Source organism: Staurois parvus, unplaced genomic scaffold (assembly GCF_062004578.1).
Source record: "Staurois parvus isolate SC_StPar_1 unplaced genomic scaffold, SC_StPar_1.0 ptg000291l, whole genome shotgun sequence".
In the NCBI taxonomy this organism is placed as follows: domain Eukaryota; kingdom Metazoa; phylum Chordata; class Amphibia; order Anura; family Ranidae; genus Staurois; species Staurois parvus.
Window position 1 is genome coordinate 139,989 of NW_028318087.1, and position 18,782 is coordinate 158,770.

General features: G+C 45.2%; 1 protein-coding gene across 2 annotated transcripts in view; it reads right to left on the bottom strand.

The window, feature by feature from the left end:
- The window catches only part of PRXL2A (peroxiredoxin like 2A), a 71,028-nt gene that overhangs the window by 18,223 nt on the left and 34,023 nt on the right, over positions 1–18,782 (bottom strand). For both annotated transcript variants that reach the window (XM_089682478.1, XM_089682479.1), the window contains 2 exons: positions 6,792–6,883; positions 1,375–1,515 (listed from right to left, as the gene is read on the bottom strand). In XM_089682478.1, the coding sequence (XP_089538604.1) occupies positions 1,375–1,515; positions 6,792–6,883 (233 nt within the window). The remainder of the gene's footprint in view (positions 1–1,374; positions 1,516–6,791; positions 6,884–18,782) is intronic.

Below are 18,782 nucleotides of genomic sequence, written 5' to 3' on the forward strand. Positions count from 1 at the left end.
AGCGGTTGTAAAGGCTCAAGGTTTACCTTCATGCATTCTATGCATGAAGGTAAATACAAATTCTGTGTGCAGCAGAACCCCCCATACTTACCTGAGCCCCAAGCTGCTTGCTGTGGGGGCATTTGGCAGGAGGGAGGGGCCAGGAGCACTGGTGGTGGACCCAAGAAGAGGAGGATCTCGGCTGCTCTGCGCAAAACCATTGCACAGAGCAGGTAAGTAGGACAATTTTTTTTGTATAACAAAACCATCATTTGAATGGGCTGCCATGTCTCCTGAAACACAGGGAAAAGTTCCCTGCACCAGTTTTGGAATTGCAGCCCACACAGAAACTACAAGTACAGTGCGGTTCCCAGTGCGAGCTGTGTAGCACTAGCATTACTGGCAACCGCCCGCATCTTCCACGTGTGTGGGTGGTTGCGGCTGCGGGAACAGGTGTGGGTCCCACAGTGGCAATCACCCACACAGGTGTGAACCTAGCCTAAAGAATGATCAGTTGGTGTGTCTGTACAATTTAAACATGGCCATAAACACAGAGGTTACCCTTACTGCCCAATGTGAATAAAATCATCCATATGGGGCAATGGCAGTTTACTAACTGTGAATACCTTTAACCCCTTGGCGCCGGCGCCTCCCTGCCATTTAAGAGGTATGTGACGGCAGGAGGGGGAGTGGGGTTAGGGTCATCTTACACCATGGTTGGCTGTCACATGATCAGAAAGCCCCTTTCTGTGAGGCGCCAGTAAATGTGCCTGGAGTGTGCACTCTCGCCACGTTTTGTTTACATTGGGTATACAGCCCCTTGGCACCAAGTCCCAGCCGCCAAGAGGCTGCTTTTTTGCAGATGCTTGGCGCCAAGGAGTTAAACTAGGCATACACGTTTAGATTTCTCGTCAGCTCAACAAGCTGGATGAAAAGAAATTGAGAGATTCCCCCATCAGGGCTAGACAGCACAGATGGAGGAATCCCCAGTGCTAGCAATTATATTCAAGCAGCAACAGAAACTGTAGTTACATGAATGCCTAAACAGTGGCTGCATCAGATTCAGTCACTGTTCAAGTATTTAAGCATCTGTGCCAACAATTTTCCAGCTGGCTCCTTTGATTTTTCAATCAAGCTTTGCTCGTGCCAACAAGACCACCCACAGCTCATATTGCCTGAATCGTCAGAAATTCAGTGTGTGGCCAGCTTTAGGTTCTGAGCCCTCATCATCACTATCAGAAAAGGCTACGTCACAGGTTAACGGATATATTTTACTGATTAGTACAAGGTAAAGTGAAGATATGAGCAAGCATGACTATTATAAATGTCACTGGTTCCCAGCCTAGATCCAGCCCAGTAATCTAGGATGTTGAACAAACTATACCATACACATACCTTGTCATCAAGGAAAATCTCCCCTTTAAAGTAAGGCTGAAAATCTTCTACTTCATTTCCAATCTTTTCTTTCACCACAGCATATAGCGGGATTTCAAGCTGGTCAAGCTCTGACTTAAGTGATGACAACCCTGCAGCTTCCTGAAATACCACAAAATTTATTTTTTTATAAAGGTACATGAACAAAACATAATAAAAGTATTATGAAAGTATAACTGCTTACTACATGACAAATACATATTCCTTGAAAAAACTAATCACATATTTTTTTTACATGTTCAATCTATCACAAAAGAGACTTCTCAAGTGCACCAAATCACCATTGTGTTTTATGTTTTACTGACTTACAATTTTGTACCACTTACTGTATGTAAATGGCATTCAACATTTTTTGTTATATATAATATATATGTTAAATACATATAGTAAAAAAACAAGAATTCTTGGTTTCTGTTCAGCTTCCTTCACAGAACTATATGTGAGAAGTTCACCCCAGGTTACTAAGTTAAGAATTTGTTGCCAATTGTTTACTCAGTTCCCTCTGAATGGGAAGATTTCTGACATGCTTTTTACTGACGTGCCTCTTTGTTGTCATAATCTCAGGTCTTTAGAGTAATAATAGCAAAACACCGGTAATACTTTGCACAGTTCTTAAAATAAATCTGTTGCAGAATAATGGAATTTGTTTGGTATGTAAGCTATAAAAGGAACTCATAGTACCTGTCATTGATGTCACTCAAGGAAATCAACTGCTAGTGGCATAACCCAAACACATTTCCATTGTATGAATTGTTCGGTTCAGTAGAATCTGAACCAATTTGTATGCACATTTTTTTGAAGCTGCATGGAAAATATTTTCCATCTTATGATTCATTTCAGGCTTCATTCAATACCTTTTGGATACAAATGACAACAGCAAATTCTTGTTCAATAAGTGCAAGAGAAGGCCCGTTCATACCAGCAGCTGCGTTAGAACGCAGTCAATGATGTGCGGGCAGTGGTACTGCATCACACTGTTTGCTTTTTTTTTGGGGGGGGGGGGTGGTTAGGCAAACACTACTGAAATGTCACAAAGTTATAGTTAATTAATGTGGTTGTAAAGCTACAAGGTTTTTCAACTTACAGTGTTACTAAACCCACAACAGTAAAATCAGTCTGTATATGCAGTAAAGCATGCTTGTTATACTCATAGTGGAACCTAAGGGGTTAATCCTCTGCATTACGTAAAAAAGGGGTTTAATCCTTTCTTCTCTGATCCTCCTCCTTTCCTGCTGTCCCCAGTCCATCTGCCAATAGTACAGAGCCTTGAGGGCAAGCTGCACATGCTCAGTTTGTTGTGTATTGCTAAAGATTTTTTTGTTCTTGGGACAGTGCATGTGATCAGCCCAGGGCCAATCAGCACTGTTCAGACAGAGGATCAGGGTTATGCAGTCTCATAGGACAATCAGGGGAGAATGAAAACTCCCCCTACAAGCTTTAACCAGTGCTCTGCTGGACAGATAGAAGTCACAAGACTGCTCTAACTGCTGATGGGAAAAGGCATTTAGCAGTTTATATTTGCTAAAATAATTGCATTTCCATGTTCTGTGTACTGTGGAGACCAGATTTAATTAATGCAGGGTCCCTGGTTTAGTAACACTTTAATGCATTCTATGCATTAAGGTAAAAGCCTTCTGTGGTCTGCTCTCTCCCCAGCCCATGGCCGGATCTAGGGTCCGGTGTCATGTGCTATATGGAGGGGCGCTGCTATGACAAGAGGGAGAGAATACCCCCCGATCTGCAGTGATTTTCTATTTGTGCTGGGAAGGGTAATGGGGGGGGGGGGGGCGGTGATCTTTGCTAGGAGGAAAGTTGAGTGGGGATTGATCCCCTGTACCCTACCCTACTGACCCCCCCGTCCTCTGTTCTGCTGACCCCTGTACCCTGCCCTACTGACCCTCTGTCCTCCCCCCTGTACATTGCCCTTCTAACCCCCTGTCCTTGTCCTCCTCCCTGCTGACCCCTGTACACTGCCCTTCTGACCCCCTGTCCTCTGTACACTGCCCTCCTGACCTTGCATCCTCTTCACCCCTGACATTTTTTGCTGCACCCCTACATCTGACAGGCTAGATTCGATACAGCAATGTGCACAAGAGCAGCGACTCTTTCAGCTCTCTCTCCTGGCTGAGGGACAGCAGAAGGAGCCAATGGACAGCAGAAGGAGCCAATGGACAGCAGAAGGAGTCAGTCACAGCCAGTAAGGAGAGGCGGGGGTTGGAGCTGAGCTCTGTGTGTCTCTGAACACACAGAGCATGGCTCAGGAGCGAGCACGCGTTTGCTATGGGGGGCACTGAGCAGGGGGGAGGAAACAGGAGCATCGGTGGGGGACCCCAGAAGATAAGGATCAGGGCTGCTTTGTGAAAACCATTACACAAAGCAGGTAAGTCTAACATGTTTATCATTTAAAAAAATAAAAATCATAGGCTAACAAATCACTTTAAACTCTACTGGCCTCAATGCGGTTCAGTGCATTGCATCGCACCACACTGCGCTAAGAAAAGTTCTGCATATAGTTTTCCTACAGCTGCACCAGTGTGAACTGGCATGATGGGAAAAAGGGAGTTTTGCCTTGTCGTGAATTAGAAATGCACTGGGAAACAAACCAGGTGTCAACAGACCCTTATAATTACAACTGAGGTTTAGTACAGGGCAGTTAAAGTGTTACCAAGGGCAAAATTAAAAAGGACATATATGATGAAGTTAATCAATAGTATTAACACATCCGTTTTTTTTATTAGTTTCTCCATAACATTGTTTTATTCCCTGCTGATTTGGCCAGAAAATCTATTATTTTTCCACTTCCTCCAACAGGCCATGATGACCAGCAAAATAAATTTATAGTGGTTGGCCCAAACCATACTACCCTGGTGGAGGTGCGTAGAATGGTCAGATATTTATAAGGTTTAAACTTTTATCCCAAAAGAAAAAGAATTGTTGGTATAAATGTTTAAAAAGTGTTAGCTGGAGATGGGCTTTAATTTGTTTGTCACTTCCCTAATGTGGAACTAAACCTTACTTTCAGAAAACTGAGCAGGCAGTTTTGATTGTAGAAGAGACATATTATGTTTGCAATAAAACAAAAAGGTGCCTGCCTGTTTTCTACCAAATGTACACGGAGCTGTGAAAGTGCAGCTGGAATGACTGACTTCCGTGCACATGCGCAGGATGACGTCATCTCCTACCAGCCAATCATAGAGGCAAAAACCCAGTACCTGGAGAGGAGATGACAGAGGCTGGCGAGAGACGTAACCGCCAGATCGCTGGAATGTAGAGGTATGTATACTGGGGAGTTTAGTTCTTCTTTACCCTTTTGCTGCCAAATCCATAAGGTGTGCTCTAAAATTAACTTTAGTGTATTTTTTACAGAAATTGTGGCAATATCATGTGACATAAAAAAAGAAAATGGGTTTTTTGCAATTTTTTATGTCCTACAATATTTGCGCAGCATTTTTTCAAACACAATTTTTTGGGAAAAAAGACACTTTTATTTTAACGCATAAAGCAATATAAAACCCAATTTTTTGGAAAAATATAAAAGATGATGCCATGCCGAGTAAATAGATATCAAACGTCACGATTTAAAATTGCATACGTGTGCAGTGGCGACAAAACAATGGAAATTTTACCATCCATAGGAGATACTTTAACAGCCTTTACAGGTTATCATTTTAGATATACAGAGGAGATCTAGTGCTAGAATTACTGTCCATGATATAAAGTTCACGATGATACCTCATGTGTGGGACAATCACTGTTTGCATGCGTGCAGGACCGGCGTACACGTCCACCTTTGCATGCGAGCACAGGGCACTTTGTTTTTTAAAAATTATCAATTAATTTTTTTTATTTTTACATTGTTGCTTAAAATTTTTTTTACTCAGTTTTATTGTTGTCACTAAGAATGTAAACATCCTTGTGACAGCAATAGGCATGTGACAGGTACTCTTTATGGAGAGATCTGGGGTCTGCCCTTAAAAGCATTCAAAACACCAAGATCAGTGTTTTTGAATGCTTTCAACTTTTTTAAAAAATGGAGCTGTTGACATCCGGGTAAACCAGAAGTGATGTTAGGTCATCATTTCCAGCTTACTATAGCGGAGAGCCAATCAAAGCCAATCCTCAGTGTGCTCTTAACCAATTCATGTCCGGACACTTTTACCCCCTTCCTGTCCAGGGCAATTTTCAGCTTTCAGCGCTATCACACTTTGAATGACAATTGCGTGGTCATGCAACACTGTACCCATATGAATTTTTTACCATTTTTTAGAGACAGATAAAACTTTATTTTGGTGGCATTTATTCACCGCTGGGATTTTTTTTTTCGCTATGTAAATGAAAAAGTCCAAAACTTTTGAAAAAAAGTGTTTTTCTTATAAAATTTTGCAAATAAATAATATTTCAACATAAATCCTGGCCAAAATTTATTCCGTTATCTTTTTAGTAAAAAAAAAAAAAAAAAACAGCCAAATTAGTTTATAACCAAAAATTATAAATTTTTAAACATTTTGTTTTACATTTTTTATATATTTCTTTTTTTTTTTTTTAACATACTGTCACCCTAGCAGTACAGTGTCACCATGGTGACACTGTACTAGTGGGGGGTGATGAAGATTTTTTTTTTCTTTTTTTACACTGATTGCTTTTACACCCATATAGGATTTAAAAGCAATAATTTCTCTCTCTGTCTGCATTCTTGCAGTCATTGAGAACTACTGAGTGAGCTGTGATTGGTCACAGTTTGTCACATGGTACAAGGCTGTTGTGAATAGCCTTGTATCATGTGACCTATGTGATCATTCACAGATTTAACACGTAGTAAGCAATGATGTCACAAGTGTCATATTGCTTACTGCTTTGCATGTGATCACTGATTGGCCAATCAGCGATCACATGATCGGGACCTCGTACAGAGGTCCCATCCGACGATCGGTGTTTCACTGTGTCCGGAGGACACAGCAGGCACCGGATCGCGGTGCTGCGTGCTCCCAGGGAGTGCGCACAAGCAGGATTCGGGGAGGCCGTGTATAAACAGCTACCCGACCCTGCAGTGCCACCGTCCAACCGTTTATATACAACGGCCTGACAGGAGGTGGTTAAGTAGTGTATTGTTCACGAGTGCAATAAATCTGTTACATATAAGTAATAGGTATAAGTCCCGGAGGTGACATGCACCCAACTGGACTTAACTCCAGAGTATGCCTGAACTCTGCAAAGTCCCTGAATTCCTGGAATTCAGCGTTAACATTCACTTTAATACCCTTACATTGTAGTGTAGACAGCATAATATTGCTATTCTAACATTAGATTATAATGAACACAGTAACATAATGAATACAGTGCAAAAGTGTGATACATAACTTATGTTATTAGTCATTTACCTCTCTGCACAAAAAACATCCAGGTCTTCGTACAGCCATAATCACAGCTCCCTTCCTCTCCCACAGTTCTTTAGCTTTGAATGTTCGTGATTCTGCAGAGGAATGGGCAAGTTTAAGTTCCATTGTCTGTCATATTTAAAAAAGAACTCTGGGATAAGCAGAAAAAAAAAAAAAAAAAAAAAATCACCCATTAGTACACCCCCTATACAAAACACTAAACAGTTAAGATTTTGAAACTCCTTACCATTTAGGAGAAAAGTCTAATTGAATTTTCATGACCTCATCTCAAATGTAATTCAAAAGAGAACAGCACCTGCTCTGCCAAGGAGCAAGTGTAAAAGCAGGGATTACATCATATCCTCTCCTATCTCACTGCAGTAAAAGGAAACTACAGTTCCCATCAACCACAGGGAATTGTAGTGAATGTAGAGTAGTGTAGTGTAATTGTAGTGAAAATTCAAAATACTAAACCACAACATACAAGGCCATCCACAACATTGCTACCTTGGCTACAATCACCAACCTCATCTGCAGATATCGCTCAAACCGTCCTCTCCGCTCCTCCCAGGGTCCTCTTATTCCTTCTGTATTGAACTGTATTGTAATTGTACTGTCCCCCTCTATATTGTAAAGTGCTGCATAAACAGTAACAATTGTCACCCACTATTGTGGTTGGACAGTGTGATTAAAGCAGCTCCACCCAAAAGGGGAAGTTCCGCTTTAAGGCTTCGTCCACCGCTCTCTGTTAAGGATTGGCACCTTTGGGGAGAGGGGGGTACCCAGATTTGACAGGTACAAGCTCCCAATTCTGCTGCAATCGCCTAGGCGATTGAAAGCAGAAGTTGTTCTTCCCCCTCCCTCCCCGTAGTCTTCTGGGACACGTGACAGGTCCCAGAAGACTATGGGACCATGCACAGTGGGAACCCAGCTGTGAAGCAGCAAGCGATCACAGCCAGGTGTCCAGACTTAAGATGCCAGTACCGGGGACACAGGGTGGCTGGTGAACCCGGCTGGTGTGAGGACAACGCAGGATAGAGGGACAGGCGAGTGTCTGTTTTTTTTAAAAGTCAGCAGCTACAGTTTTGTAGCTGCTGACTTTTTAATCTTGACTGGACCTCCACTTTAAAGACTTTAATGGACTGTTCAAAATCTAAAAGAAAAACTGCGCAAAAAGTGAAAAAGTGTGGCGTAATGCGTCAGGTGGAGCCTGTGCTTCTGATGTCATCACGCTGCTTTCCAATACTAGGAAGTGAATCGGTTCCTGAGACCGGAGGATATTTTATGTACAGCGCTTATTTGTCTACCCAATTGTGAGTGCTATACTTTCTCTCAATAAACGTGCTTTTATGCAATAGTTGCTCCTTTGTTTTTTTTTTGCATGGCAATATTGAGAGGTACTAATTGTGAGAAAATATGAATGGGGAGAATTTGAAGGCATCCTTTCCATCCATTATTATGGTGCAGTATCTTTCCCAAATTTGAGGGACACGGTGGACATATACCTTTGGAATAATACATCCATGCGTTTGCGACTCTTAAATCATTTAAGGGTCCACATGTTCTGGTAAAAGTCCTACCATTACCTGGTGGTGAAGCACTAGTTTTTTTTTTAAGACACTTGGTGGTCAATCACCTATACAGATCACTGGGACTGTATTGTTATTTTCACAGTTTGGACTTGTTTTATTTTCACTCAAGTTTTTGTGATACTTATTTTGAGAACCATACCATTGTAGCACAGCAAATTTATATAATATTTAATGGACTGTTACATTCAACTCGAGTCTTTGTGACTGAGCTTTAGTGTTTGATATTTAAACGCTTGCCTACTAGTCATGTACCTGGTACATCACCAGTCTTCAAGTGGTTGTACTATGATGATGCCTGCAGCTGCAGGCATCACTCTGGTACCGTCATTTAGAGCCGACAGTCTTGTAATGGCAATCAAGCGGCTAGTTAGCGTCTCTGATTGCTATTACGAACGGAGGAGGGGGAGGTCCCACCCACTCCCTCCTCTTTAATAGGATCTGCTGTCCTACCGGGGGTCCCAATTGACCAGCTGGTGCTGCCGCCGGCTGGTCACAGATCCAAAAAGACCGGATCAGCTTTGTTTGGCTGAGGCAAACCGTAAACCGGAAGTGATGACCTGACATCACTTTCGGTTTACTCAAATACACAACACCATTTTTTAAAAAGCATTCAGGCACTCTAATCATGGGGTTTTGAAAGCTTTTAAAGGCAGAGGAAGAATTTGGGGTTACTGACCCCAGATCCGTACATATAAAAGAGTAAATGTCACATGTTTACATTCTTTGTGACAGCACAGCAATAAAAGTGATAATTTTTTTTTTTTTAAAGTGACAGCGTGGAAAAATAAATAAATATTCTGCAGTGCGATGCACTTTCTGAAAGTTCACCAAAGCTCTTGCATTCAGGTGCGCTTTTAGAAAGTGCACCAAACACGCAGGATATAATAGAAGTATATGGCTCAGAACAGCAAACCCGCAAGAAAGCTGCAGGTACGCTGCACTGAACCCGCGGTGTGGGTAAACCGCAGCACATCAGTGTGAAAGCAGCCCTATACTATTATGCCCAGTGTATTGCTTCACACTGACCTGAAGACCTCTTCTTTACTGCTGCTGGCAACAAGGAGTTTGCCTATGGTGGGAATTTTTAGGGGGGCGGCATTGCCACTCGGAACAAGGGACCTGGTGATCAGCAGCAAACTGAGTCATGCATGGCCGCCATCTGAGGGATCCCACCGGTACTCCTGTAGGTGGCCCAGACAGCAGGAGGATGGGGGGGGGGAGAGCAGCTACAGAACAATACCCTGTGCATCTCTCCCTCCAGCAGCTGAAAGCCGGTTTCTCCCCCTCTCCCTCCCACTGGCTTTCTGTTGCTGGAGGGAGAGACAGACCTGGCCGGATCGAGGGGGTACCCTGGTTTTCATAAGTGGCCGCTGAGCTCCTTCCCCCTCCCGCACTCAGAACTGGGACCAGGGGAAAGCCAGGAGCAGGGAGAGAAGTGGGGGAGAGGAAAAAGCCAGGAGGAGGCAAGTAATGTTGTGATCTCTGGGCTCTCCCTCCTGTCATCCATGCAGCACATGAGACAGGATCACTGATCGATTGTATGGGAATGTACACACACACACACACACACAGTATGATTACCGCCCCCTACCTCCTCCAAGGGCTGCTCATCTCCCAGCAGCAGGAAATGTGGGTAGGGGGTGGTAATCATACTGTGTGTGCGTCTGTACAGTCCCATACAATCTATCAGTGATCCTGTCTCACATGCTGCATGGACGACAGCAGGGAGAGCCCAGAGAACACAACACCTAAGGGAGAGAGAAAGAGAGAGAGAGGCTGACTCTCATAGGGAGGGCGCACAATTTTTGTGTTGCCTATGGCAGCACAAACCCTAAATACACCACTGGCTGGCACCACTCTGGAAACTGCTAGCCGGTATCACTTCACATGGGACAGGAGCCAGCACTACACAAGGAGGCAACGGCTTATGCTACAACTTTACAAGTAGTCCTTCTGCACTCTGTTAGATGCTCTGGGGTGGTGGGTCAGCAATCGCAGACCGTGATCTACCAGTCACATGGCTGCGATGTACAGGTTGCTGATCCCCGAAGGGAAAATTTCCCTTCACTTCTTGTCCCAGAGATGCAACAGGAAATTAGAGTATTTTTGTTTTTAACCAGAATTTAATGTCACATTAGCTTTATACAAAGCCACATGGTGAGAGGCAGCAGAGAGATGGTTTGTGCGATACACAATGGGGGTGATTTTCTAAAGGCAAATAGGCTGTTCACTTTGGAAGAAAAGATGCACTTTACAAGGTGAAGCTTTACCACACTCGCTTAGGTCTGGGACAAATTCCATTGTAAAGGAAAAACTCAAAACACATGCAAATAAAAAAAAAACAGCATTTTTGCTTGTACATGATTGGATGATAGAAGTCAGCAGAGCTTTGCCTCATTCACAATTTCCTTGCAAAGCGAACAGCCCATTTGCCTTTAAGCTGTCCATGGCGGACAAATTTCGATCCACGTATGGACAGGTAAGTTGTACAGAATTCGATCTACCAGTCGACTACGGTACAAGTGTGGGGATGGGAGTGGCAAGAATCGTGTCAGGTTTTTTTTGTTCATGAAAAAAAAAAAAAAAACACTATCTTCTATGGGCTGCCTTAGTAAATCAACTCCACTATGTACATACAGCGAAGAATATAAAGACTTCAAACATAATGGGAATTACGTGATTATGTTATTTATGTCAGATTTTTATTGCTATTGCATCCCATTTAGAGAGATTTTCTCTTACTTCCTATCCTGGTGACACCTGATAACTGTGACAGGAAGACAGAGGAAATCCTTACAGCAGCTATACGTCCATCTTTGTTCCTGATTTCCTATCTCAGCGACAAGATGAGAAATCAGAGGAAATATCCACAGTGGGGATACTGACATCTACAGGTTCACCATATCCAAAAAAAAGAATTGGCTAGAATTTAATATATTTGTGGTGTAATATACCCACGAGACTACTGCAATAGTGCAAGTTCAGGATCATGATATATTATGTGTTAGATTCAGCGATTCACAAATTATAATTGTAAGCGCCATGAGCAGGGCCTTCCTATTCTTTCTGTACTGAACTGTATTGTAATTGTATTGTCTCCCTCTATATCGTAAAGTGCTGCGCAAACTGTTGGCGCTATATAAATCCTGAATAATAATATCAATATTTTCACTCTTTATTGAATATTCTTTTTAGGACTAGTTCTGGTTTAGTACAGAGCCAGTGCTGTAGTTGGATCCATATTATGCAAGTCATTTGCAGTTAACAGCAGCACAGTGGCTAAATGGTTAGTACTTCCGCCTGATAGTACTAGGGTCGCTGGTTCAAATCCCAACATGTTCTCCCTGTGCCTGTGTGGGTTTCCTCCAGTTTTCTCCCACACTCCAAAGACATGCTGGGAGGTTAATTGGCTCCTGTCTAAATAGGCCCTAGTATGTGTATGATTGAATGCGAGTTAGGGACCATAGATTGTACGCCCCTTGAGGGTTAGGGACTGAAGTGAATGTACAATATATATGTAAAGCACAGTGTAAATTGATGGTGCTATATAAGTACCTGTAGTAGTAGTAGTAACAACAAAAAAAATATCTATCATCTGCAGATCACACATCTTATCCAATCTTGAATGAAGTATATACACTGTATACTAAACAAGATGTTTGGAAAGCAATTATAATTTTCTATACAAAAGTGCCTTTAAAAAAGGGAAATTGTCTCAATAAGGGTTTGAGCATGCAGCATTCCATTAATCAAGTAGAATAACAGTTTTTGGTGAGTCAGTCATTGACGGGATTATTGTTAAAATTTAATACAAAATTCACTCCGCTTGCTGCAATGATGATTCTGCAGATTTTCTGGTTTCCCATCTAAATGCAGCTTTCCACTACTGAGTCAGTGGTAGACTTTTATTATATTGAATACTGCTTCTATTACAAGAGTTATAACATACTAAAGAGAATGTAAAAAACTGTTTTCACTCCTAAAGTGTTACTAAAGCCACAACAGTAAAATGAGTCTGTATATGCAGTAAAGAATGCTTGTTATACTCACTGTGGAACCTAAGGGGTTAATCCTCTGCATTGTGCAAAAAGGCTGTTTGATCCTGTCATCTGCCAGTAGTACAGAACCCTAGGAGGCACTCTGCACATGCTCAGTTTGATGTGTATTGCTATAAACTTTTTTTTTTTGGGGGGGGGGTGCGTGTGATCAGCACAGGGCCAATCAGAACTGTCCAACTGTCCAGAAAGATGGTTAGGGATCATGCAGCCTCATGGGACAGTCAGGAGAATGAAAACGCCTGCAAAGTTAATCAGTGGACACTGATAGAAGTCACAAGACTGCTATATATTGCTGATGAGAAAAGGTATTTAGCAGGTTATATTTACTAAAATAATTGGCTTTCCATGTTTTGTGTACTGAGGGAGACCAGATATAGGTAATGCAGGGTCCTGGGTTAAGTAACACTTTATAATTACTAGAATATGGATGAATAAACTTAAATATGTAAAAGAATTTTACAATTACTTTATGCTTTTTTTTTACATTAATACTTCTGGTTAGTTTATTAAATACAAATAATCATTATCACATATTAGAAATAATTTTATTAGACTAATTACAATAAATTACTAACTTAGCAGTTACTGAGTGTGGTGGTTTGCTATACAAAACTCTTCAATGACTCTAGGCAATTTTTTTTTTCTAGAATGGAGAAGGGCTATGAAATCTGTTCATTTTTTTTACTGCTGTCAGAGTCCATTGGAGGAATACACCATTCTGTTAGTATTGGAGACCATTGTCAAGAAGGAGGAGAGTGAGGGGGAAAGACTAAATTTTATAGTTGTCCCCAAAACAAAATATTAGGGGACAATGGGGACAACTGTTCAAGAAGGGAATTCTCCTCACTTTGGGAGATTTTCTCTCACTCTGTGTTACGTCTCCGAGACAAGAACTGAAGGATTGTTCTAGATGGTGCACCATATTCAACCCAAAGGTGTTCTATCTGGTTGAGGTCAGGACTCTGTGCTGGCCAGTCAAGTTCATGCACCCAAAGCTCCCTCATCCATGTCTTTATGGACCTTCCTTTGTGCACTGATGTGCAGTCATGTTGGAACAGGACGAGGTCATCCCCAAACTGTTCCCACAAAGTTGGAAGTAGAGATGAGCGAATCGAAGCAGGCGAAGTGGAATTCGTTTCGAATATTAGAAAAATTTCGATTCGCGCCGAATCCGAAAATAAGCAGACTTCGGATGCGCAAATCGAAATTTTTCCTAAAATGGCGGCGACATGTGCGGCGACGGAGCGGGGATGTCTGGGAAGGCGCGCAGACAAGGCGCGCTGACCCATAATGCATTCATTCATGACATGTGATCGCATTAGCCAATCAGCAGCTAGCCAGCCAGCACTGTGTAATGGTCGAGCTATAAATGGCGGCCATTTTAGAATTCTCCATTTGCCTCCAGTCATTCAACAGAGGCAGACCTGGCTGTATTCAGGGAGAGAGTTAGGGACACAGAAACGTTACTTAGGGACATAGAAACGTTACTTAGGGCCACAGAAACGTTACTTAGGGCCACAGAAACGTTACTTAGGGCCACAGAAACGTTACTTAGGGCCACAGAATCGTTACTTAGGGACAGACACAGAATTGTTACTGAGGGCCACAGAACTGTTACTTAGGGACACAGAATTGTTACTCAGGGACAGACACAGAATTGTTACTGAGGGACACAGAATTGTTACTGAGGGCCACAGAACTGTTACTTAGGGCCACAGAAACGTTACTTAGGGCCACAGAAACGTTACTTAGGGCCACAGAAACGTTATTTAGGGACACAGAATTGTTACTCAGGGACAGACACAGAATTGTTACTCAGGGACAGACACAGAATTGTTACTCAGGGACACAGAATTGTTACTCAGGGACACAGAATTGTTACTCAGGGACACAGAATTGTTACTCAGGGACACAGAATTGTTACTCAGGGACAGACACAGAATTGTTACTGAGGGACACAGAATTGTTACTCAGAGACACAGAATTGTTACTCAGGGACACAGAATTGTTACTGAGGGACACAGAATTGTTACTGAGGGACACAGAATTGTTACTGAGGGACACAGAATTGTTACTGAGGGACACAGAATTGTTACTGAGGGACACAGAATTGTTACTGAGGGACACAGAATTGTTACTCGGGGACACAGAATTGTTACTCAGGGACACAGAATTGTTACTCAGGGACAGACACAGAATTGTTACTCAGGGACAGACACAGAATTGTTACTCAGGGACAGACACAGAATTGTTACTCAGGGACAGACACAGAATTGTTACTCAGGGACAGACACAGAATTGTTACTCAGGGACAGACACAGAATTGTTACTCAGGGACAGACACAGAATTGTTACTCAGGGACAGACACAGAATTGTTACTCAGGGACAGACACAGAATTGTTACTCAGGGACAGACACAGAATCGTTACTCAGGGACACAGAATTGTTACTCAGGGACACAGAATTGTTACTCAGGGACACAGAATTGTTACTCAGGGACACAGAATTGTTACTCAGGGACACAGAATCGTTTAATTAAAGAGTATGTCAGACAACATGCATAGGAGTGGCAGAGGAGGCAATGTTTTAGGAGCGAGCAGACGTGGCAGCAGAGGAAGGGGTCGAGGCAGCACTAGTCGCAGCCAGAGGCCAGTGCTCCCGGTGTCATCCAGCGGTCGTGTCTCCACCGACAACCCTGCCGTCATCGATTGGTTGGCTCGGTCGTCTTCCTCTTCCCAGGTCACCTCTGACACCTACAGCCAACGGTCGGTGGGTACGTCAGACACAACCGTTAGTTGGCATGGCCCGGGAGCAAGCCCACTGAAATCACATGTCCTCGACCTGCCCCTGTCCTTTGGTGTTCCCTCACCAAGCGAAGTATCGTATGCTGTGGGCTCAGCCCCACTGTACAGTGAGGAAGAGCTAACAGAGGGCGGTCAGGAACGGGGGGAGACATCCGCCTCTTCAGCAGCCAGGCGAAGAAGTAGTGGCGAGGAGAGTGGCTCGGTAGCCGGTCTAGAGACAGGTCTGTCTCCTGACCCACACGCAGCCGAGGGGGCTAGTAGTGAGGCGGAGACCCTAATTGATGATGATGAGGCTGATCGCACTTGGCAGCCTCGTCGTCATCCGGCTATTGCTTCCGCATCATCAGGAGAAGAGGGTGGCAGCTTGGCAGCGAGCAAAACAGTCGGTGGGTTGCCCAGGAGGCAGCAGGGTCAGCAGTGTCAGTGGAGGCAAACGGCCACGGAGTACAGCACCAGCTCCACTGCAGCCTACCACCACGGCCAGTGTGCACGGAGGAAGCAGCAGTCAGCCAGTGAGGAGTATCGGGGGCAAAGTTTCCTACTCGGCGGTGTGGCAATTTTTTGTCAAGCCGTCCGAGGAAGTAAACGTAGCCATATGTCGACTATGTGGTCAAGCGTGGCCAGGGGGCCCATGTTGGGACTACAGCGTTGCGGCAGCATATGCAGCGTCGCCATTTGGTGGCCTGGGAAAACCGTGATAAAGATACGGCGGTTCTGCCTGCCCCAGCCCCCGCTCCATCACTTGCTCCGTCACCCGACGTCAATCGCCCTCTATCAGCCAGTCAAGGCTCCAACACCTCTGCTGAGGGGAGTTGTCGCTCGTTGGCATCTTCCGCGCGTTCTGATGCTCCTTCTCCTGCTACTCCTCTTCACGGATTCCGTCAGCAGTCTTTCTTGGAATCCGTTTCCAAGAGACAACAGTTTGCGAGCACGCACCCGACGGTGCAAAAGCTGAACGTCCTCCTGTCCAAGTTGCTGGTGCTGCAGTCCCTCCCTTTCCAAGTGGTGGACTCAGCACCTTTCCGAGAAATGATGGCTTGTGCCGCGCCGCGGTGGAGAGTGCCAAGCCGTCATTTCTTCGCCAAAAAGGCAGTGCCAGCCCTGCATTCACATGTAGAAGAGATGGTGGGCCAGTCTTTGAGCATGTCGGTCTCTGCCAAAGTGCACGGCAGCGCCGACGTGTGGAGCTGTAACTACGGTCAGGGACAGTTTATGTCATTTACGGCCCACTGGGTGAACGTGGTGCCGTCACAGCCGCACCAGCAACTTGGACAGGTCACGCCGCTTTTGCCTCCACGTTTGCACGTCCTTGGTCCGGCAAAGATGTCCGCCTCTACCACCTCTTCTTCCGCCGTGTCCTCAGCCGCCACCCCCGTGCCAAGTCCCATTACCCGACCGGCATATCACATGTGCAGGGCGCAACGGTGTCACGCTGTGCTGCACCTGGTATGCCTTGGCGAACGTAGTCACACAGGGGAGGAACTTCTCAGTGTAATGAACAGAGAAATCGACAGATGGCTGTCTCCACGCAAACTGAAAATCGGAACCATGTTGACCGACAACGGAAAGAACATGGTGTCTGCTCTGCGTCAAGGAACGTTGTGCCATGCGCCATGCATGGCTCACGGGTTCAATCTGGTTGTCAAGCGGTTCCTAAAATCCACCATCCCACTGCAAGACATCCTTAAAATGTCACGTAAACTTTGCATGCATTTCAGCCATTCCTACACCGCAAAGCACACCCTCCTTGAGCTGCAGCGGCAGAACGAAATTCCACAGCATCGCCTGATCTGCGACGTTGCAACAAGGTGGAATTCAACCCTACACATGTTAGACCGCCTTTACGAACAGCGAAAGGCCATCACCGATTTCCTGATGTTACAAGCGGATAAAGGTACTCCCCTGTGTAACTTCGATGTCAGCCATTGGCAGCTCATGCGTGACACCTGCCGCTTGCTCAGGCCCTTTGAGGAGGCCACGCTATTCGTGAGTCGGCAGGACTATGGGATGAACGACGTCATTCCTCTGTTGCACGTCCTGGAACAAATGCTGTTAACAATGGCTGGTCAGGGTGCGGTAGACGTGGCGCACAGATCTCAACGCCACATGACCCCTGTGGGGGCAGGACAGGAAGAAGAGGAGGAGGTAGAGGAGGACATTTGTGCTCAGGAATTGAGTGAAATGGGTGGTTTTTCCACTCAGCGGACAGGAGTGGAGGAGCAGGAGCATCTGGTAGAGGAGGAGGAGGAGGAGACAGAGGACCCAGACGCACCGTGGCAGTATGCTGTGGAGATGGAGGCAGGGAGTCCCTCGCATTCCTTGGCACAAATGGCCCATAGCATGCTCACTTGCTTGCGTAGCGACAGCCGAATAATAACCATCAGACAGAGGGATGACTTTTGGCTGTCCACCTTGTTGGACCCTCGCTACCGTTCAAAAATGGTGGCCTTTTTCACACCTGCTGAGAGGGAGGCCAAAATAACGTACTATAAAAACCACCTATGTAGTCAGTTGGTCTCTGCCTTTCTGCGCCAACGTCCATCCTCAGACACTGTGGGCCCTGTGCGCTCGCGTTCCGCTGCCATGGCAGCAGGGGAGGGGTGGGGTGGTAGGAGCAGTGGCAGCTCCACCAGCAGCAGCTTCCTCAGTCTGCAGTCGATGATGAGTAGCTTTCTTCACCAGCGCAGTGAGGAAACTACTAACCAGCCGCAGCAGCAGCAGCATCAGGTGGACCTGGAGCAGGACCTCAAACAACAGGCTTAGGCCTACTTGGACAGCACCCTGCCAACCGAGGTAGACAATCCCCTTGACTACTGGGCAACGAAACTTGACCTTTGGCCCCAACTAGCTGAATTTGCCCTTGAAAGGCTGTCATGCCCGGCCAGTAGCGTGGCATCGGAGCGCGTGTTTAGTGCGGCAGGAGGTATTGTAACTCCCCGGAGGACACGACTGTCCACCCAAAGTGTGGAGAGACTCACGTTTGTGAAAATGAATCAGGCGTGGATTAGTCTGGATTTCAAACCACCAGTTCCTGACACAACTGACTAAATCCGCCATGAATCATGCCCCAAACATGTGCCACTTTCAGGTCTCCTCACACTGCTGGTGTGTTCCATTTTTTGTCATAGGGTGCTGGCAGATTACGGGCCTCCCATAGCTGCTGCCAGGCCCCTAATCTGCCATGGGCCCCTGTACCGCCTCCTCATGCTGCTGCCAGGTCCACAGTGTCTCATGCCATGTGCCACTTTCAGGTCTCCTCACACTGCTGTTGTGTTCCATTTTTTGTCATAGGGTGCTGGCAGATTACGGGCCTCCCATTGCTGCTGCCAGGCCCGTAATCTGCCATGGGCCCCTGTACCGCCTCCTCATGCTGCTGCCAGGTCCAGAGTCTCTCATGGGTCCCTGTACGGCCTCCCATTGCTGCTGTCTCCATCGCCACACTCTGCCATGTGCCACTTTCAGGTCTCCTCACACACTGCTGGTGTGTTCCATTTTTTGTCATAGGGTGCTGGCAGATTACGGGCCTCCCATAGCTGCTG